Source organism: Pichia membranifaciens (genome assembly GCF_001661235.1).
Source record: "Pichia membranifaciens NRRL Y-2026 unplaced genomic scaffold PICMEscaffold_2, whole genome shotgun sequence".
In the NCBI taxonomy this organism is placed as follows: Eukaryota; Fungi; Ascomycota; class Pichiomycetes; order Pichiales; family Pichiaceae; genus Pichia; species Pichia membranifaciens.
The window spans coordinates 348,946-369,362 of record NW_017566983.1 but is presented as its reverse complement, the minus strand read 5'-3'; the positions used below and the strand labels follow the sequence as shown (position 1 = coordinate 369,362).

At 47.0% G+C, this 20,417-nt stretch overlaps 8 protein-coding genes across 8 annotated transcripts; 7 read left to right on the top strand and 1 right to left on the bottom strand.

The window, feature by feature from the left end:
- The first annotated feature begins 166 nt into the window (after nucleotides 1–166).
- On the top strand, nucleotides 167–1,736 carry PICMEDRAFT_15166 (hypothetical protein). The gene has a single exon (XM_019160696.1). The coding sequence runs from the start codon at nucleotides 274–276 to the stop codon at nucleotides 1,645–1,647; it is 1,374 nt and encodes a 457-aa protein (XP_019018291.1). The 5' UTR covers nucleotides 167–273; the 3' UTR covers nucleotides 1,648–1,736.
- Nucleotides 1,737–1,906: 170 nt separating this feature from the next.
- Nucleotides 1,907–2,416, top strand: PICMEDRAFT_15165 (hypothetical protein). The gene has a single exon (XM_019160695.1). The coding sequence runs from the start codon at nucleotides 1,952–1,954 to the stop codon at nucleotides 2,402–2,404; it is 453 nt and encodes a 150-aa protein (XP_019018290.1). The 5' UTR covers nucleotides 1,907–1,951; the 3' UTR covers nucleotides 2,405–2,416.
- Nucleotides 2,417–2,494: 78 nt separating this feature from the next.
- PICMEDRAFT_15164 (hypothetical protein) lies at nucleotides 2,495–3,316 on the bottom strand. Its single transcript, XM_019160694.1, has one exon. The coding sequence runs from the start codon at nucleotides 3,104–3,106 to the stop codon at nucleotides 2,534–2,536; it is 573 nt and encodes a 190-aa protein (XP_019018289.1). The 5' UTR covers nucleotides 3,107–3,316; the 3' UTR covers nucleotides 2,495–2,533.
- A 418-nt stretch (nucleotides 3,317–3,734) lies between these two features.
- PICMEDRAFT_15161 (hypothetical protein) lies at nucleotides 3,735–8,406 on the top strand. Its single transcript, XM_019160693.1, has one exon. The coding sequence runs from the start codon at nucleotides 3,956–3,958 to the stop codon at nucleotides 8,303–8,305; it is 4,350 nt and encodes a 1,449-aa protein (XP_019018288.1). The 5' UTR covers nucleotides 3,735–3,955; the 3' UTR covers nucleotides 8,306–8,406.
- Nucleotides 8,407–9,270: 864 nt separating this feature from the next.
- Nucleotides 9,271–12,612, top strand: PICMEDRAFT_10198 (hypothetical protein; the record flags this gene model as incomplete). The annotated part of the gene is made up of 1 exon (XM_019159647.1): nucleotides 9,271–12,612. One exon carries the CDS (start codon nucleotides 9,271–9,273, stop codon nucleotides 12,610–12,612), a length of 3,342 nt encoding a protein of 1,113 aa, XP_019018287.1.
- A 362-nt stretch (nucleotides 12,613–12,974) lies between these two features.
- On the top strand, nucleotides 12,975–15,353 carry PICMEDRAFT_10197 (hypothetical protein; the record flags this gene model as incomplete). The annotated part of the gene is made up of 1 exon (XM_019159646.1): nucleotides 12,975–15,353. One exon carries the CDS (start codon nucleotides 12,975–12,977, stop codon nucleotides 15,351–15,353), a length of 2,379 nt encoding a protein of 792 aa, XP_019018286.1.
- Nucleotides 15,354–15,556: 203 nt separating this feature from the next.
- Nucleotides 15,557–17,757, top strand: PICMEDRAFT_15159 (hypothetical protein). Its single transcript, XM_019160691.1, has one exon. The coding sequence runs from the start codon at nucleotides 15,609–15,611 to the stop codon at nucleotides 17,637–17,639; it is 2,031 nt and encodes a 676-aa protein (XP_019018285.1). The 5' UTR covers nucleotides 15,557–15,608; the 3' UTR covers nucleotides 17,640–17,757.
- Nucleotides 17,758–17,975: 218 nt separating this feature from the next.
- On the top strand, nucleotides 17,976–20,319 carry PICMEDRAFT_15158 (hypothetical protein). Its single transcript, XM_019160690.1, has one exon. It carries the CDS (start codon nucleotides 18,071–18,073, stop codon nucleotides 20,183–20,185), a length of 2,115 nt encoding a protein of 704 aa, XP_019018284.1. The 5' UTR covers nucleotides 17,976–18,070; the 3' UTR covers nucleotides 20,186–20,319.
- Nucleotides 20,320–20,417: the final 98 nt, after the last annotated feature.

Genomic DNA, 20,417 nt, shown 5'->3' with positions numbered 1-20,417 from the left:
AACCGTTTCAGTAATTTTTATATAATCTGTATCTGTAAAAAAAAAGAAACTAATATAAAAGAAACCACTACTCACGTACCTATATAATACAAGTATTTTATTATGCTTCACATTTAAGCCGGAGCATGATTCTCGCATTTTTTCCCCTCCTCACGCATTATTTACAGGCCTCCTTAAATATGCAGTGCATGCATGTCCCAGAAGTGAAATAGACACTGAGGTATCTTGTATCTTCTTATACAAATCTAAGGCAGATATCTAGTCGACAAGAACATGGAGAAGCCGTTGGGATTATTGGCTTTGCCCAGCGAGATCTTACAAAAGATCTTTGTACAAGTGCCCACGGAGTTGAAACGGACATGTCGGACTTTTGTGGTGATGTACAACGATCTTTATAGAAACTTGTTCGTCGATCGATTTGGACCCCATATCCTCCGCACAATTGCTGATTATGACTACAAATATTTGGTTGACTACATACGATCATTTGACTATTGGAGGAAAGACATTCGTAATATTATATCAGAGCATTATGACTTAAGACTCCCGTATACTGATGAAGATGAGCTGGAGGGTGAAAAAGTGGACCCCGCAAATAAATTGAATTGCCAATACATCAGAGACTCGTGGAAATTGGTCTATGGAATATATGTGAACCGTCGCATTTTTGTAGATTACGATGATTATACCGTCAACTCCTACGTGAATGCACCAATGAGTTCGGTCAAAATAGACAAGACGTTGAAATTGACACCAGGACTTTATAATCTGTCATGTGCTTTGATCATCAAAACCTTTGCTGGCATGAGTTCGAGTGTTTTCAAGGTTTTGGATGGCAAAACGGGGGACAAGCTCTTGGAGTACCAGCCTGCCTCGCATTTCTCGGAATTGGTGCCACACAACAAGTTTGTGTTACTGGATATTGGGTCGTTTGAAGTTAAGAAGCCAAAAATTGTGGAGCAGGAAATGGATGAATCCAGTTCAGAGGAAAGTAATGGAGAGGAAGTTGTGGCAACAATGGAGGAAGCCGTTCAGAGCAAATTGGTTGATATTCGTGTGGTTGTTGAGGAAGCGGGGGTGATGGTCAAATCGGGGTACATCTTATGTTATATTGACGTCAACGCATACCAACTTAAAGACTGTATGATTGACTCGGCTGGAGACTTATACTGTGTCAACGAAAAGTACTGGTTGGCTTGGTGGATTGAAAACCAGCCTCCACTCCCGGAGAACGTTGTCAACGTCCTTTTGAAAAAGTTGTACAAGAGCATGGAGAAGTCGATGAAACTCATCAAGCCAACAACTCCACACCGAAGGATGGGTTCTTTCGCTGAGTCTAATCTTGACGCCCGGATCAAGAGAGCTGATATGAGTCCTGTAGTGGTCGAGAATGAGGACGAAACCGACGGTACTGACGGTACCGATGGAGAGGTAAATTTGGAAACCTACAACAGAGAGTTTTATTCGAAGCTTAACAGGGAGGGGGAGTTGATTGTTAGGGAGTTCAAGTTCCGGACAATGAAAGATCGGAGACGATATGAGGAGTGGATTGGGCAAACGGGAGAGGAAAATTATTCCGTTAAGTCTGGGACAGTATATACTATGGAGCCTCTCAAATGGAAGCTGACTACGATAATGGAGATTTGAGAAATCTGGGCCCTAACTTTATAGACTCTACATAGTTCATTGTATACATAGTTGCAGTAAGATAGGTAAGATAGGGGAGCTGTATGAAATTTCGCTGTGCTCAATAAGGGAAGCGAGCATGAATCACCACAGGTTCTTTGTTAATCGGGATTGTTTTCCGTGGCTTCTGATAAGCTTAAGGTGGGTGGTTTTGGATTAAGACTTGAGATAAGTTCTGTCATACAAGTTCGAGACGATGGATAGAGTCAGCGGACGGCAAGAGTTGAGGTCGAGAAGCACGCCGTATGCTGCACAGAGGGACAAGATGCCAGAGATCATGCGTCGGCCATCTAGATTAGACGAAAGGTTGACGAAGGCGCAGAAGCTTGACATTCGAGCCCACCAGAGAACGTATCAGGGAGCATACATACGAACGTGCATTGGCAGTCTGTCGTTCAGCTTGTTGGTGATGAAGTTGTTTTCCAAAGAGTTCATGTTCATTGGGCTTGTGTTCCAGGTGTACTCGTTGCTAATCTGCGTGATTGGGTACCACCGGGCGAGCAACATGGATCTCTACTTCATTGACTTCAGCCGGGGCGACTGGTACAAAGACTACGTGCCTGCGCACACAGCGGATACGGAGACGGAGACCATCAACGGACATGTGTTTGTAGACAACAAGTACTATTTCAAGACGAGCGGGAACTACGTGATCTGGTTGAGCATAATCACCGGCTGCTGCTATATCGTTTTGTTTGTGTTGCTAGCCATCATGTGAGAGAGGCCGCAGGGTAAGGTTACAGGTTTACACCAATATATTATGAGTATTATTGTAGTATATGTATATAAGGAATAATTATTATATTATGGGTCAGGTGGGTCGGCTGGGGACGGCAGCACGACTAAATCACTCCTCCTTGACACCGCCTGTACCAGCAATTTCAGCCTTTTCAATAGAGGACTTGTCGGTCTTGACGTCACCACCGGTCAAGCCGGAGAGGATGGAAGGAGCAGCCTTGAACGGTCTCTTCAAGTCGCCCACGGCGGGGGTGTTGAAGAGGTGGATCTTGACTATGTTGGACTCCAACGCGCCCTTGACTGGGGAGATGGACTGCATCACCAATGGGTTGGCGAACTTCATGTACAGGTGCATGAAACCAGTCATGGCCAAGCCTGTGAAGACGCCCTTGATGGCGGAGTCGATCTGCTTCAAGTCGTAGTCCTTGACGGTGGTGGTGATCAACTTGGACTCGGACTCGCCGGCCATCTTGTTTGGCGCGTCCAAGTACTTCAAGGTCGTCAAGTCGTTTTTCTTCACGATGGTGAAGCGGACATACAGGTAGATGAGGAGCGTCAACGACTGCCCGACAACGAAGGCCAGTCTGACGTAGAAGAGCGTGGTTGGGTCTTCGAAGTCGAGCTTCTTGGACACTTGCATGGCGACAAGCATCAACACGAGGTTGGTGACTGCGGGATTCATCTTGTGTGCTCTTGTGTGCGAGGGTGTTCGAGGGCGTGGGGGTGCTTAGACGTGGATCTAAAGAGGGAACAGGCAAGCAGGCAAACGTGCAGACAGAAGAAGAAAACGACCGAGGGCAACAGGGAATGAAAAACTGGCAGCTGGAGATAAGCCTAGACGACGCCCGAGGGCCAGAGTACGACGAGAGCAAATAAGCCAGATAAGCAAAACCGACGAGCACGCCCTCTGCTGGCACTGGCCCAGCGAGACCGTCTGTCGTTGACACAGGACTGTTTCTCGCCGCTGAAAATTTGTTCACCCTCCACGGCGGTGGTGGCGCTGCAAAGTCCCGGTGCACGGGCGCCTTCCACCCCCGCCACGCGCCTCCCCGTTTGCGACAAAAGACACGTCGCGGGCGCCTGTGTTGCCCCGTTGCCCTTTTTACGCCGGGCTTCCCGATTGGGAACGCGGGCGGCGGCGGTGGCGGGGGCCCAGGAAAGACGAGCCGGCGGCGCATTGTGTGTGCTGCATGCGGACATTGTTTACCTCTTTTTTTGGCGTGCCTTCTGTTGATGCTGGCTGGCTGGCTGGGGCGGGCCTGCGCAGGGCCTGCTAATCCAGTAACCACATGGTCGGTCTGGGTGTGTTCCGAACAGACGGAAGAAGAATGGTGTGCGTGGTCCGGAGGGCTCTGGAGTGTTGTGGTCTTCTGTGGTGTGCTGAGCAAAGACAGCTTGCCGACATACGCCTTGGTGCATTGTGCCTCGTGTTTGCTCTCCAGCTGCTCCACTTATAGGCTACAAGGGCGTGTCTGTTTATCACGCTGACGCACGCTGACACAGTGTTTGAAGGAGAAGAAGGACACACACCATGAGCAGGCACACGTCGCACCTGTCAGAGATGACGCCGTCGGCGCTGAACAAGACGGCGTTCCCGCAGAACACGCGCAAGAGACTCTTGCATTCCCCGAACTCGCCAAACGACGACGACAACAACAACAACAACAAGACCGGCAGCAGCAGCAGCTCCAGCAAGCCGGGCAGCACAGACAGCGGTCATCAGCACGGGCATGCGCACGAAGACGGCAAGGTGTCGCTGCGAAATAAAAGCAAAATCAAGACCATGAACAAGAGCGTGATCGCAAACAAGATAAAGAACAGAATGCTTCTGATAGCCAGTCCGATGGAGCCCGCTGGGGCAACGGGTGGCGCCGGCGCCAGCGCCAGCGCCTTCGCCGACGACTACGTAGACAGCGACTTCGAGTACGACAGCGACTTCGACGACGGCAACAGCAGTGGCCACGGCAGCCACGACCACCACGACCACCACAGCTACGCGTGCTCCACGCCCATGCACAACAGATCCGCCACCAAGTCGAAGCACAAGAGCAGCTCGCACAGCGCCCAGCAGGACTCTCGAGATCCCCAGGACCCCCGCCATAGGCACACCCGTTCAAACCCGCCTTCGGATGCAGACTACACCAAGTTGGCCAAAACAACGAGCCAGACCAGCAGCATAGCGGGCCACCAGAGGGTCTCTCTTCGCCGAAGTACGGGCTTGCTGAACCTCTCCCTCGAGACAAGTCCCAGCACCCAACGCGTGATAAACACTTCCTCCAAAAACGACGAGATGCTGAAAAGCTTTAACGAGCTAACCTTTGACAACACCACCGCAGCTGCAGCCCCGGCTTCGTCCATCTCAGCCACTACCTCAGCCCCTGGCTCGGCATCCACGGTTATTGCAACCCGGTCTTCCTCCGACTCTTCGAACCTGTCGGATCTCCCGCTATCCACCCAATCCACACGGAGTAAAACAAACTATAAACCAACAAGAGTGAAATACTCGAGCATATTTGGCACCCACAATATTGCCAATAACAACCACACTTGCACCAATAGAAGAGGTTCAGACATGCAGAAAAAGTTGGAAAGACAACTGGAACATTATAAAGACAAAATTTCAAGCAATGCGGCCTCCTCCAATTTCGACGGTCACATCCAGTCCGAAAGCTCACCCCCGAACATAAAAGTACAATCAGCAAAAAAAACCAAATCGTTTACTTTGAACAAATTCATAAATAACAACACCCCATTTAAATCAAAGTCGAAAATCTCAGCCAGCCTCAACCTGGATCATGATCTTGACTTAATGGTGGATGATACCTCTCCTTCCAAACACGCATATAACAAGCCTGCGTCGAACAACGGCAGCAGCAATGTGCTCTCGACCTCGATGCCAATGTCAAATTCGAGCTCGCTATCCAATCGTCCGATCACCACGGGCTCGCTTGCAAATAACTACATGAACTCCACCTCGATGTCGGTATCCTCCTCGATCAAAACTAGCAACTCAAATTCCATGATTCCGCCTTCGAATTTGCAATCCTCAATCTCAAACACAAGCAACAACATCAACACTTTTGCAGCCCCTTCAACGTTTAGTTCAGTGAAGCCACTTCAGACTGCATTCAACTCGACGGGTCTTCAGAGTAAAAGTGGACTGACAACTTTCCGCCGTGCAAAGCATACCGTTCCAGAAACACCATGTAAAAAGCCCCCAAGAGTTGTTGAAATAGAAAAAATGAGATCTTCTCACCAGATCTCAGGATCTACTTCTGCTCCGGCAACTGCAACTACAACTACGGCTGCACATACGATGACCAATATGACCATTTCTTCTACTCCATTATCCAACAACACTTCCTTCAATTCAACTGCAAATGAAACGAGTTATCTCAAAAACTTGTCTAATATTACTAACAACACGACCGTTTCAAAGCACAATTTGTCGGGATATAAATATCCAGGTCCTTTCACGTCCAATCAATATAATCCACAACCTCAGGCTCCTGCTATTAACACATCAGATCTACAACAATGCCTACTGAAGTTTACTAATGAATTTGATGATCTATACAACGAAGGTAATAACAACCTTTCGATATTCACGGATCATCAAGATTTGGCCGGCGCTGAGCATTCAAAGATCGACTTGTTGAAGAAGATGAACGATTCGATATCTGATGATGAGATTGACAATAATGGCCGAAACGACGACGACGATGATGATGATGATATTAAGATGTGGGATGAGTCAGAAAAAATTCCAAGCACTCCTCGAGAAAAATCAAATATGGCGATCAATTTATCAAGCGTGAAAAGTGTCAAGGATAGCTCGGCCATGAATACTCCTGAGAGTTTCAACAGCGTTGGAAGCGTAGGGAGTAATAGTAGTGGTGGGAAGTTAAATGATACTCCTACGAGACGTATTGGATTTTACAACAAGTTCAACAATTTTGATAACTACAACAACACCCATGCTAACAGTAATCTACCAAGCAGTGGTAGTAGTTACTGGCAACGCGCAAACTCTAGAAATCCTTCAGTCCAATCGTTGAACCCAAGAGTATCCTCATCATCAAGCGTGAACTTGATCAGAGAAAGTGGCAATAATAATAATAATAACAACACTAGCAATACCATGGGCACCAAAATACCGGTATTTGCGCCTCCAAATATGCCTGCTTCCTTGCTAGTTGGATTACCAAAGGAAGGTTCAAATGGAAGAAACCATCATTCTCCACATACACCGATTGAATCGACCTTTGGAAAATCACCAAACATGCAACAACATGCATTAAGCTTTTTGAACGATGCTAGAAGTGGCTCTATCTGCTCTACTTCTTCCCTAATTTCCGATAACAATGGGCAAACGAACATGATGACATCGACTCCTATGGTTGGAAATGATAGTAAGAGTACTCTGAAGGACATGTACTGTGCTAGCTCTGATACAATTGTGACGACTAATTCATTGACCACCCATAACCCCGAAATTGATAACCATTTACTTTCCAAATTTGGGAACTGTGCGCTGTTGGGTAAAGGTGAATTTTCTATTGTTTACGAAGTTCAATTTGAAAGCGTGAAATATGCTGTTAAAAGAACAAAGCAAAGAATGCCAGGGCCTAAAACTAGACTAAGGAAACTAGAAGAGGTGAAGATTTTAAAAGCCCTACGTAGGGTAGGCGATGATGATGAGGAAGATGGCAATATGGGCAGCTACAATGACAATAGTCGCCAGATGAGCATCTCAGGCAATAGTGATGGTGGAAATGGTAAGGAAAATGAAGAGCTTTTCGTCAATGATGGTGGGGATTATGTTCTCACGCTAATTTCAGCGTGGGAAATACAGAGCCACCTCTACATTATGACTGATTATTGTGAGAATGGATCACTAGATCAATTTTTAATCAACCAGTGTGAACTTTCGAGAAGTCGGTTAGACGAATGGAGAGTTTGGAAGATACTGGTTGAGGTGATGATGGGTCTCAAATGGATTCATTCGCATGGGATTTTGCACTTGGATTTAAAACCGGCCAACATTTTCATTACGTTTGACGGCACACTCAAGATTGGCGATTTTGGGGTGGGCGTTAAGCTGCCTATACCTGCGTTTTTCGATCGTGAGGGGGACCGGGAGTACATTGCTCCGGAGATCATATCGAGACACGAGTACACGTTTGCTGCGGACATATTCAGTGTTGGATTGATTATGGTTGAAGTTGCGGCGAACGTGATTCTCCCGGACAACGGCACGCCTTGGCAGAAGTTGAGATCTGGAGATCTCACGGACGCGGGCAAGTTGAGCAGCAGCGATCTCTCGGAGTGTGCCCGGTTTGTCAACCACAGCAACAGCGGCAGCAACAACAACAACAACAGCAGCAGCAGTGCCAGCGGGGTGCTCAACACCAACGGCGACAGCATTTTCAGCGGCAACCTGGAGAGCGAGAGCACTACGAGGACGGATCTCTCTGGGTCCGGGTCGCTGTACTCGTCGTACATGAAGCCGGTGAACAGCAGTTTCAAAAACGGCATGCTGACAGGCACAGGCAGCAGTGCGCAGAGGAGCATCGTGAACACGATGGACGACAGTCTGAGCAAGAAGATCGAGTACTGGACGCCGTTCTGGTTCTACGACGGCAACTCGACGCTGGACAAGCTTGTGAGCTGGATGATCAACCCGACCCCGGAGGAGCGCCCCAGCAGCGAGCAAGTGTTGCAGAGCTGGGAGTGCGGGCTTGTGGAGCTGCGGCGCAAGAGCGGGGCCACCATCTACGAGGGGGACTACGGCCCAGTGGTGAGCCGTGACGAGATGGAAGCTGAGCGCCGCATCTTGCAGACACGGGGAAGTTTCCGGCTGCGGGACGTTCTCCGCTGAGCCGCAGCGCCGCCGCCCCTGTGTATGTATAGATTCCTACAGTAGAGTATAGTATAGTATAGTATAGTATAGTTAATATGTAAACGTGTTACCACGAGCGGCATTCGCCTTCAGACGAGCCATCCTGGCCAGACGAGCCGTGCCGCCCGCACCCTTTGCTGCTGCTGCTTCGGCCGTGGGCGTGTCCCGACAGGGGTGCACGGGTCCGCCACCTTGGCCGCCCACAATAGCCCGGCGACGTTGGCGCCCCCTGTCCCCGGCCCACTGCCCCATCCGGCGGCTTTAAATCCACGCGCCGCCGCGCTGGCTGGTCGGCGGGCGGCCGCGGTGGTCGGCCGCTATTGTGGCCGGGCGCGACCGCAAGCTTAGCGCTGCTCCAACCGGCGGGCGGCGGGGCCCGCGGGGCCCGAGGTAGAAAATTGCCGCCGCCTGAGAGGCTGCCCGGGGTGGAAAAATGCGTTAACCGAGGGGGGCAGGGGTGAGGGAGGAAAAAATAGAAGCGAAACGAGAAAATGGGAAAATGAGAAATGGAAAAAGAAAGCAGAGAAAGGAGGCCAACGGCGTCGTCGAGGCAGGCGCTGCCGTCGCTTCACGGAGGCCAGAGACGAGAGAGGAGGACATAGGCATGGATGTAGGCGGGGCAGCAGAAACGTAGAAGGGGAGTGCAGAGCCACGAAGCAGCGGTGAGCAGCTGAGCAGCCACGCGCACGTCGACACACAGCACACCGCACCGCCCTACAGCCAGCACCCACGCACACTAGTTTGCCAAGCGGAGATAAAGCAGACAAATAGAGATATAGAGTGGATCCCGCTGCTGCTTTTCCTTTTGTTGATATCCTGTGTTTCCTTGTGGTCGTTTCTGGTCGTTTCTGGTCCTTTTGTTTCTATCCCTGGTCCGTGCACCTCTTACTTCCTCTTCCCGACGCAGTCTCTCTTGCTGCCCCCTCTTCCCCTGCCAACACACAATGGACCGCTTCAACCGTGGGTACCCCGTGCCGACGGCGTGGAGTAGCAACGGCGACATGAGCCAGGCTCAGCAGGCTCAGCAGAGCCAGAGCCAGAACCAGCACCCACCCCACCACCACCACCACCACCCGCAGTACCTGCAGCAGTACCACCCGCAGGCGCAGCCGCCCTACCGGTACTACCAGTACGCCCAGATGTCGCCTCCTCAGTCGTCGGTGGGTATGTTCCAGTACGATCCGGCTGCCAGCGGACAGCTCTATGCCGGCAACGGCATCTCTGCCGGGCTGCACGCGCTGTCTGCAAGCAGCAGTGGCAACAGCGCCGGCGCCGGCGGCACGAGCAACATGGAAAACGGCTCGTCGCCGCAGATAAGCGTCGGCTTCGGCATGCACAAGCAGGACCTGGACCTGCACAAGCAGCAGGACGCAAGCAAGTCTGCCCTCGACCACCACCAGCAGCCGTACCGACAGTTTGTCACTACGTTGCTGGATAGCTCCACCAACAAGCTTGTGCAGATCACCTCCCAGCCTCCGCCAGACTACGTGGCCGCAAAGAAGAGGAGAAACAGGATCTCCATCTCCTGCATGAGCTGCAAGCGCAGAAAGGTCAAGTGTGACAGAGAAAGGCCCATCTGCGGGAGCTGCCAGAGACACGGCTACTCTGTCTGTGTCTATGCCGCCAACGACAACGACGACTCCAACAAAATCCGGCGCCACGATAACGACTCGTCCAACGAGGATCTGCCCAGATTTTCCTCCTCCACTGGACTCTCCTCCGACAACCCAGGTGCAGGTGCCAACGGCGATGGCCTGGTCCAAGATCGTTTCAAATTCGAGAATGACCTTATCCTGAAGCCGCCCCAAGGCCTCACTAACAGCGGTACGGCCGTTTCTGCTTCGTCCGTAGACTCTTCATCGCCCTCCCATGAATTCACTAACCTACTAATGGTTTTAGAGCAGTTAAAGCTCACGCACATTCAAAATGACGAGATCGACCAGTTGAAAACAAGAATAGAGCATTTGAGGTTCTATTTGGACGATGAAAGTATTTCAAGCTCCAGAACTTTGAAAGGATTGAAACTGATTCCCAAGATACCTCTCAAGCCCGTTCTGCAGACGTCTTCCAACGTAGCATTGGATTCCTTCAATCTACAACTAGGTGCTTCATCGATTACAAGTTATACAGAGGTCGACAGTTACATGGGAAGATTATTCAAGAAGTCTTTACCAAAAATAGAAAACGATCTCAATAAATGGAAATCGTACTTTTCTGTTGAAATCTACAGAAAGGCCCTTGAAAAGGTGTTTCTCTCTGAGAAATATTCTGTCAATGAGAATCTAAGCTTGACCGATTTAAAACTCGCTAAATTCAAATTGATTTGTAAGTTATTGGAGAACTATTTTGTTAACTATGACAACTTTGCAACTACAATGGCCAGATCAAAGGAAGTGTTGACCATTTCTGTTCCAATTGTTCCTAGAGCTTTGATTGATCAGCTGCTTGATGATCATTTTGTAAAAAGTGAGTCAAATAAACTTGAAATTGTCAAAATCGAGTCAGACGATGATTCAAGTGAAATTTTGCTAGTTCTGGCCATCTTGAGGTTCGGGTTACCAAAGAGTGAAAACGTTATAACGACCCCAGATGAAATTGACTACAAAACTTTACTAGATTATGAAAACATAACCACCGATCACAAGACAGATTTGTTGAACTCCTTTTTGAAGTTAATACTCCATGAGACTGACTTATCTCAAAAGTTCAACATCCCAATGTTGGGTACTTTGGTAATTTTATTCATGATCTCCTACACTCATCGTTTCAATTTCAAGTCCGGTAGTACTGGAGTTGGGTTGAACTATGGTGTAATGGCCATTTATATGGCTGTCAACCTCGGTGTTTACGGAGGCACAAAGCCTGCCGATGAATCAAAACATCAATATTTGAAATTCTTCAAGGACTCCGATTTCCATAACATGTGGAATTTGGTGATGTTCATAGACACTTTCAGTTCCTTCAATTCGGGTATACCTCAATTGATCAGTTCGGGTATGGACAATATGTACGTGACCCCATTCGTCGATTCCAACTGCGCGAGTATATGTCACTTTTATCGGAAGGCGTTCACTCTGGCAAACAAAAGCAACACCAAAAAGGACGATGTTTCTATCATCCAATATGAGCGTTTTGTGATTGAATTTGAGAGTTTCATTGTAAACAAGCTGGTACCTACGAGTGTCTGCATCAAGAAAAATGATTTAGTTGGAGTTGCAACCTCAATCCGTGCGTTGAATCTTCTCTTATTTCTATACTACAATAGTTATTTTTCCTTCATCAAAACCTATGAGAACTATAAAAAAAACAACAATGCAATTACAAACCCAAACTATGAGAGTATGCTGCAAGAATTCAGGGAGTTAGATAAAAGGTTATTTGAGCGGTGTATCAAACTTTCCATTGTGTCGTTGATCGACTTGAATATTATGCTTGTTTCTATGTTCTCCGAAAAGGATGAGTCATTTTATGAAAAATACTCGTTCGATTTGATCCAGATCTTCACAAGGATCATCTACACGTTGACAAGCTGCATGTGCAGAATGATTGTGATCAGAAAGAGAGAGAGAGAGCAGGAGCTCGATGCGGAGAGAGAACATGCCGAGGGCAAAGGGAGTGGTAAGCGGAAGGCGAGTGCGAGCCCAGATCATTATGAGGATAGTGGTGATAATAATAGTAACAATGAAAACAACAACAACAATAATGGTACTAGTAATAACATCAATTACGCAGAAGCCACCAAAAATGGAAAAAACAGCGAGCACGAAAACAATAGTGAAAAAAATTATTCTAGTGAAGAAACTCAATATAGCCACAGCACCGGCATGAGGAAAGGCGCTGGTGGCAAGCACGGCGGCAGCGGTAGTGGCGCCAATAGCAGCGAGCAGAAGAGTAACAGCAATGAGAACTTCAATTTTCTCTTTGACATCAGCAGAGGGCAGTCCGAGATGTTGTCCAACTACTTCGTTGCAAGCCAGTACTCGTCCTCGCTAGACGGCGTCTCTCTCGAGCTCAAGTTTGGGCCTGACATCATGTCGCTCAGCCGCTCCGTGGACGCCCTTTCGGAGAACCCCTCAGCCATGATACGTCTGCTCATTGGCTTCTTCTTCAACACCTCGCAGTCGCTCATCTCGCAGAACTTCATCTACTACACGCTGTACAAGTACTTTGTCATGGCCGTCAAGCAGCTCGAGGAGACCGAGGGCTGCACGGACACGGACGATTTCGACATCGACAAGTTCGAGACACACTTTTCGTACGTGGACTGCACCTGGTTCATCAACTGAACTGCGCCTAGCACTGCCCGCTTGCCCATCGCCTCCCCATGACGGCCTCGTCACTCTCTTTACCCTCGTCTTTTCCGTCGGGGGCCCCACCAGTATACGAGGCCCGATAAGCTGCAGGGGGTGCGGCTGGCTTGCAGGGCGCATGACCGTTCCGCATTGTCTGCCTTCCCTTTCGAGCCTCCGCAAGGCTCTGCCGCTGGCTGGTCCGTGCAGCGGCAGTTTGTTAGCGTTGTGTCACTCTTTGTAGCTACGTAGACCCGTTGGGTTTAAATAGAATCCTGTTGTACATTTATCTGCTTATCGTCTGAGGAGATGTGGGAGCCGGGCGTCCGCAATTGGGATGCTGGCCATAGACGCAGCAGATGCCCAGCACCAGTAACAGTAGCAGCATCAGCAGCGGCGGCGTTGCCGGCGCAAAATTGACTCCCAGCCGGCCATCGTTTGTGTGCACAAACTGCCGTCGGCGAAAGGTGAAATGCGATCGGAAGACCCCCTGCACAAGGTGTGTGAAGTCGGGGTTGGTCCAGACGTGCACGTACACAGTCAATCTAGATGACCTACCTCAGCCCGAGGGTCTGGAGGAGCTCTTAGAGGCGGACGGCGGTATGGAAAACCTCTTCGGTGTAAGCGGGCTGTCCGTCCGGAGCGAACAGCGCTTATATCCGGGCCAGCTAGACCCGTCCTCGACGGAGTCGCAAACGACACTGGACGCAGACGCAAATACAAAGAACGAAGATGGAGACTCCTTGGTGCTCCGCAAGGAGCAGAGCTTCCTCTGCAACTTCCAGACGCTGCACTACAAGCGGCCCTTGTTTGTGAAAAACGGAGACAGCATTCGGTACCTATCTCCGATCTCCCTCGATGCGATCTTCAGCAACAACAAGCTTTTTGAAAAGTTTCGGTTGATGATGCCTTGTCTCTTCGAGGAGGATGCGGAGGAGACCGGGAAGACTCAGTCCACGAACGAGGAGCTCCGAATCCTGAGTGGCAGCTACACCAAAACCGAGATCGATGCCCTCATCACTCAGCTCATCCTCCCGAATGTCGACGCCATCAAGGAGCGTATCGCCTACTTTGACCAGGACAAAAGTGTGATGTTGTGCATGTTCATTCCAGTAGCGAACCTCTCCCGGTTCATGGATGTCCATTTTATCAAGGATCCTGCAAATGAGAAGGGCTACCTTTACCAAAGCCCGGCTGTGGGGCCCAACGTCGGAGTTGCGTACGCCGTTTTGGCGAACATCTTCTGCATCGTCCAGCTGGTCTCGATAGTGACTGAAATGGACGAGACGGCAAACTTCCAATATACGATGACCATCTCTGTGGATCTCATAGGTCACACTGCCCTCAAATGTATGTGTTTCGCCGACTATAGGAGGAAGCCAACCTTTGAACTCCTTTTGGCCTTTCTCCTGTACCGGATCAACTTTTACGTTCTAGACTCGGTGTCAGCAACCTCAAACGCTTCCACATTTTTCAACATTGCCTTAGATATCGCATTCAGCTTGGGCATACACATTCGCTGCGACCAGTTCGACAACCACACCGAGGACGACGTCCGGGCAGCGTGGAATGTACTACAGTTCATGGACTCAATTACCTCACTCTACATGGGTGAACCGCTAAAAATAGACTACCGCTACTGCATCCCAAGGCTATATGAGTACTGGGAGCCAATCGTCTTGTACTTGAGAAACGTCGTTGCAGCCTTCAACTCTACCGACCCCATCACGTTGAACGAAATCATTGATCTTGCCAACTTTGCAGCCAAACTACTTTCCATATTTAAACCCTTTGACGAGCTACTCAACGATACGACTTATGGTCCGGTGCAGTACTTATTTTCACTGGTGATCAAGGCCGATTTTGTGATCTGCTACCAACTCTTACTTTTCATTTTAAGACTTTCGGTCGATGAGATCGATGAATTGCCAATCCAGCTGAACGATAGCGACAGCGCCTTGGTGGAAGAGCTCAAGGCAAAGAGTGAGTGTCATTTATTTTACTGCTTGGTTGTGACTTTCTCCTTGATGAAAAAAATATCTAATGGGAAAATTTCTTACCACAAGCAAGCGGTTAAGTTGATGGTCGCTATGAGAACACTTTTTTCGAGATTCATGCTCGTTGGTAATAAACTCATATTTTGCTACCTTTCTGTTTTCAACACAAAACCTAAAAAGATGGGCTTTGAACCACCTTCAACAGAAATCTTTACTAAAAACGACTCGCTGAAGTTTTCCGATATTTCACTTTACGATGCTGAAAAATACCTCTGCTATGGCCTTGATGGGATGTCCACAAAGGACCCAGAGTTTCAGAAAATGAAGGGTTTGATGAAGAGCTTGCTATCAATCAACGAGTTTCTCACAGATTTCTATATTTCTATGTCCGACAAAAGCCCGCTCCTTTCATATGGTAAATTTCAAAGTCACTTCAAGTTTTTGATTTTCATCTGTAAGTTGTTGAGGAACGTATACGATTTTGAAAGTTTTTGGAGCACTAGAGACGACGAAGCAAGGTTCAAAATTGACTACTGGAAACACATCATCGATAAGACTGTGACTTACATCAAGGCCATCAATGAAGTTGGCATCGATCAAGTCAATTTGAGTAATAAATGGGATCTCATGGGCCCAGAATGGGACTTCCTCAAGAGCGACGAAGTCCGTGATAGTCTGGGCTACACCGACGACGAGTCCAAGGAAGACGGGCTGGAGGAGCTTTACCAGATCTTCTTCTGATGAACCCGAAATCTTCTTGTATGTATAATGGATTATTTCCATCCTTGTCTATACTATCTGTACATATCAATGCAAGATAACGCTAGAGCGCACGTGATCTCTGGAACCCGCTAATAGTGGCTCAAATTTTTTTCCTCTTTTTTTGACTGCTGACGGGAGTAATAAAGAGAACCTGTATGTGGAGGGAGTGGAAAAGAAGTGGTGTAGTGAAGGCAATTTATTAGAAAAAGGGGCACAACGTTGAAGTATTCGGACATGGGAGAGACTGATAGAACTACCAAAGATACAGGTGAAGTCTCTGGTGCTCCTGCTTCGTCCTTTTTGAAAAATACGGTAAGTGCCAAAATGGCAAATAGTGCTGGTAAGGATGTGGAGTCGAACACAAAGGCCACAGATGAGGACCTGGGATCCCCAAAACCGCTATTGAAGAAAGATTCTTTGGAGTCTCCTAGTGTTTTGGCAATCTCGAATTTGCGTTGCCCTTCGCCTCCTCCCATTCTTCAACATGCAAGATCTTTGAGGAATCCTAGCGATGGTAAAGGCCAATCCAATGAGGTTGGTAATAATGAAAGAGATAAAAACAGGGATGGGGGGCAAGATACCGGTTTGAATGGCAAAAGTGCAATATACGGAAATCCTGTCATCAATGTTAGCTCAATAGGCAACAGCAGTGATAATAACTGCAGTAGTGTAGATAGCGTCATCGGAGGGAGCCAGCAGTGTTATCAGATGATGGAAGAAAATCCTTCTATTTCCAAACTCCTAGATACATCACTGAATTATGACGGGATGGCAGCGGCTCATGCTGTCACTGCTTCTATGGCTGCAGCAGTTGCTAGGGATAAGTTCATACAGTCGGATGCTTCAACTTCAGGAGGCAACGAATCGGATCTGAAGCTTTCTGATTCAAAGCCTCAATTTCATCAAAGGACCTCTTCTATGCATGCTCATTTCTACCTTGATGATACATTAAAGCACCCAGCGGCATCTAGATCCAGAAGTGGGTCGGCCTCTAATAGTGATCCTCTGCTGAAGCCTGCCTTTGATCTACCATCAAATCACCTTTCAAACATAACTGTGCAGGCTGGTGCTCCTCTGAAGGACAAGAAGCATAGCCCTGAGTATCGCTCAAATTCAAATGGCTCGCAGTTGAATGGGTCTATTCAGTCGATATTGGCACCAGGTGCTGTGTCAACACCATCGTCTTCCTCTGCTGGAAACAGTAACTCAGGCATCACATATTCCACCATTTTAGGGAATCTATCACAGACGGCTTCTGGGCCGGCTTCAGTTGCTATGGGCTCTGTTTCAGGGACAGGAACAGGTACAAATTCAAGCGCAATATCACCCTTAAGTGTGTTTGCTAGGCTTCAGCATGATGATGGTAAGTTACATATCTTGTTCGGTGCATGTGGTTCAGTTTCGATCAAAAAGACAAAACTAATAATCAACAAGTTAGAAGAAATATACAAAGAAAAGGTGTCAATTCAGCTAATTCTTACGGGCTCTGCTGAGCATTTTGTGTCGAAGGGTGAGTTCCCAGCAAATGTTTTATTGTGGAAAGATAAAGATGAGTGGAGTACATGGAACAACAGAACTGATCCGGTGTTGCATATCGAATTGAGAAAGTGGGCAGACATACTTATCATAGCACCATTGACTGCCAATACATTGAGTAAGATAGCATTGGGATTGTGCGATAACTTGTTAACTAATGTTGTACGAGCGTGGAATAGTCAGTATCCTATTCTGCTTGCACCCGCTATGGTATCTTTTGCCTACACGTCGGTCATAACGAAAAGGCATGTGAAGGTTATAAGGGAGAATATGAAGTGGATTGAGATTTTAAAACCTACAGAGAAAGTTATGAGCAGCTACGGTGAAATTGGTATGGGTGGTATGATGGATTGGAACGAAATCGTTGTCACAATTGTTGAAAAGCTTGGTGGTTATCCTGATGACGAGGACGAGGAAGATGATGACGATGACGATGATGACGATACTAGAAGCGGGAATAATAACAAAGATGATGACGACGACGACGACGATGATGATGATGACGACGACGACGACGACGATGACGACGAAGACGACGAAGACGACGACGAAGATGGAGATCACGAAGATGTGCAGGAGCAGAGTGGAGATACTAGTAATGCTGGTAATGCTGGTAAGAAAATGATAAAGGAAGGATTGGAGTTCAAGATCGAACCCAAGAATAACGGTCCTGGTGAAAGGACGACGCCAATCTTGTCGACTACAACAGAAGAAACAACGGAACAGTGAAGTTTTTGCCTGTGCAGTAAAATGTGTATAATAATACCTCTTCGTAATAATGATACAATCCCGTACTAGTTATCCTGTAATTTAACCAAAGTGGAACCGATACAGCAATGAAGAAACTCTAGCCAAGAGCCATTAATTGTGAATCTAGGGACTAGACGAGGCTCAACCAGCATGTCGTGTCACGACGCCATTTTTGTCGCAAGAAGTCAGAGCGCCAACTAGTCCGAGCGGGATCTCCAGGTAGAGGAACAAAGACAATGAGTATTTCATAATGCACAGATTGTGCGGGAAGGTTCATATGGTGAAGATATATCCATCCGAAAGCGTCTGTTTAACATTGAGTCATTTACAAATCTGGAGTGCAACCTTTGCATCAGAGAGTATATTTGAATTACGCCGTAAAGGAAAAAATCAACGGCAGCGGGAGCACGATGCTGTTGAGACCATTCTTTCCGATAGAAGAAAAGCTCTCAGCCAAGGTGAGCTGCTTAGATCTCGTGTTGTTGTTGATCGAAATACCTTCGTCTAAAGTGCGCAAGGAGATACTTGGAAATTTGAACATTTGCGAGCTCCTCGTAGTTCTAAATGGATTGACAAAAGACGAGAAGAATGACGACTTTCTCGAGTTCGACGAGCTGAATGCAGACGTCAAACCGGTTTGGACTGATGTTGTGGAAGTTCTGAACAATTTCCCGTGCGTGAAGCTTGTTGATTCTTTGACAAAGGCTGTTGGTGATGCAGCTGATGGTCTCGGGTGGTTCGACCTTCCCATTGATTCAAATGAATACGACTTTCTACTGGAGTACCTTTTGGACAGCAAGGTCAACCGTATCGTCTTTCCCTTAGTAGAAATCATGACGAAGAAATTCAACAAAATCTACGAAGTTTTGGAAAACCACTGCGTAGCACTAAAAATTCGTAATGACAACTTGTCTGTCATTAAAGATTCCGAAAACTTAAAGTCAAAATTGAGGATTCTCACGCTAGTCAACTATGAGCATTTTGAAACTGTCGAAAAATTGAATTACGAAACTTTGAACATAGTCGGCAACGAGGTCGACCTTTTCAGTGTGTCTACTATGATCAAAAAGAACGAAAATCTCAAGATAATCTACTTCAAGGGAAGGTTGAAGGATTATATCCCATTGCATATTGACGATAAGATGCTCGTTTATTACGATCTCATTGTCTTTGACACCATTGATAATTCTCAATTGAGCGATTTGGGCAGCCTGACTAGAATTGAGTCTCTGTATTTGAACTTTACTCTAGAGAGTAATGTCTCATTGGACTGGTTGCTTAAAAATTGTACACAGATGAAAAGACTCTATTATTCTCTCAACTTTAATACGAACTTGACTCAAACCATAACATTTACCGAGAACTTTACTAAATTGGAAGAGTTGACTTTGAAGCGTTGCGAATTCACAATTCAGAATGATGGTTACAAACGTTCAAAGCTTTCATTTTCCGATGCGATGAACAATGCAGTCTCGAGTCTACATACATTGACTTTGATTGAATGTAAAATTGATTCTGAGTTCTTGGACGCATTTTGTGGACCTTCGCTAATGAGTATATTTCTGATCAATTGTGATATAAGGTATAATTCATTTGTGAGATTACCAGTTGGCCTCAGAAACCTAACCATAATCAACCAAGACGTCGATAAATGCAAAAATCTGGTATTCATGACTTTCAAAAAAAGATCATCGTTTATTCTCTCTTCTAGCAAAAAATGCATGATAAACATTAATGAAAAAATAATGACCATGAAAATCCCAGAGAGCCACGATACTTTTATGGCAAGATTAAATGAAGATTACTGTATTACCGATGGTGAGAATAAAAACAACACGATTAGCCCGTACGAAAAACAAAGTTTTAGTATACAGAATTTAAAGTTCCCATTCAGTTCTACTATTCATTTTGCCATCTATCCTAACTTTGATGCCGTCGACTTCAAATTTATGAAAGTTCTTGCCGCAAAGTTTGATATCTTTCAGACAATTATCGAGCTTTACTCATTCACGAACACTTTTCACGACGTTCGCAATGTACAAGAAATTCAAAACGTCAAGGTTTATCGATATGATATACTCAGATTACAGAATCATCTGAAAAAAATATTGAGCAAGAAGGTGCTGACAGAGCAAGACAATAAATTCTTTTCCCCATACCCATGCTCGTGTGAAAGTCCCTTGAGGTTATCACCGGCATCGGTTTCGTCAGCTGCCAGAAAGCTGAGGTCTCCGAAATCGCCTAAAAAGCCACACTCTCTTGCTTTAAAAGCGTTAAACACAGTCAATAATAGAGTTTCAAGTACCAACACGAAAAGCCAAAATGGCAAGATAAAGTCCCACTACGCATGTGACGTCTGCGGCAAATACTTCTCCCGAAGCACAGCTTTAAACAGACATACTCTTGTGCACAAAAACCACCGCCCTTATAAGTGCGAAGGATGTGGGTACTGTTTTAAAAGGTCAGATCATCTCAAAGTACATAAGCGTGTCTGTACTTCTGAAAGCGGCGGTTCACCGCTATAAATAGGCAACACTACAGACCAGTAAATGTGGAAGATAAGATCCTATGTTAGTGTAATACCTATTTAGTTGTAAATTATCATTCTCATGTAGCATAATATAGTGATTTGTTTAGATTAAGTTTCGCCGCGGTGTGATTGGCAGTCGGTGCTGCACGTACCGATAAAAAGTTCTGGATTTTCCGGAAAAGAGATGGAGGAGGAATATTCTTTCTACCTTTCAATTTGCCTCTAGG

Coding starts and splice junctions, on each gene's coding strand:
- PICMEDRAFT_15166 (XM_019160696.1), top strand. CDS start 274: ATGGAGAAGCCGTTGGGATTATTGGCTTTGCCCAGCGAGATCTTACAA.
- PICMEDRAFT_15165 (XM_019160695.1), top strand. CDS start 1,952: ATGCCAGAGATCATGCGTCGGCCATCTAGATTAGACGAAAGGTTGACG.
- PICMEDRAFT_15164 (XM_019160694.1), bottom strand. CDS start 3,106: ATGAATCCCGCAGTCACCAACCTCGTGTTGATGCTTGTCGCCATGCAA.
- PICMEDRAFT_15161 (XM_019160693.1), top strand. CDS start 3,956: ATGAGCAGGCACACGTCGCACCTGTCAGAGATGACGCCGTCGGCGCTG.
- PICMEDRAFT_15159 (XM_019160691.1), top strand. CDS start 15,609: ATGGGAGAGACTGATAGAACTACCAAAGATACAGGTGAAGTCTCTGGT.
- PICMEDRAFT_15158 (XM_019160690.1), top strand. CDS start 18,071: ATGCTGTTGAGACCATTCTTTCCGATAGAAGAAAAGCTCTCAGCCAAG.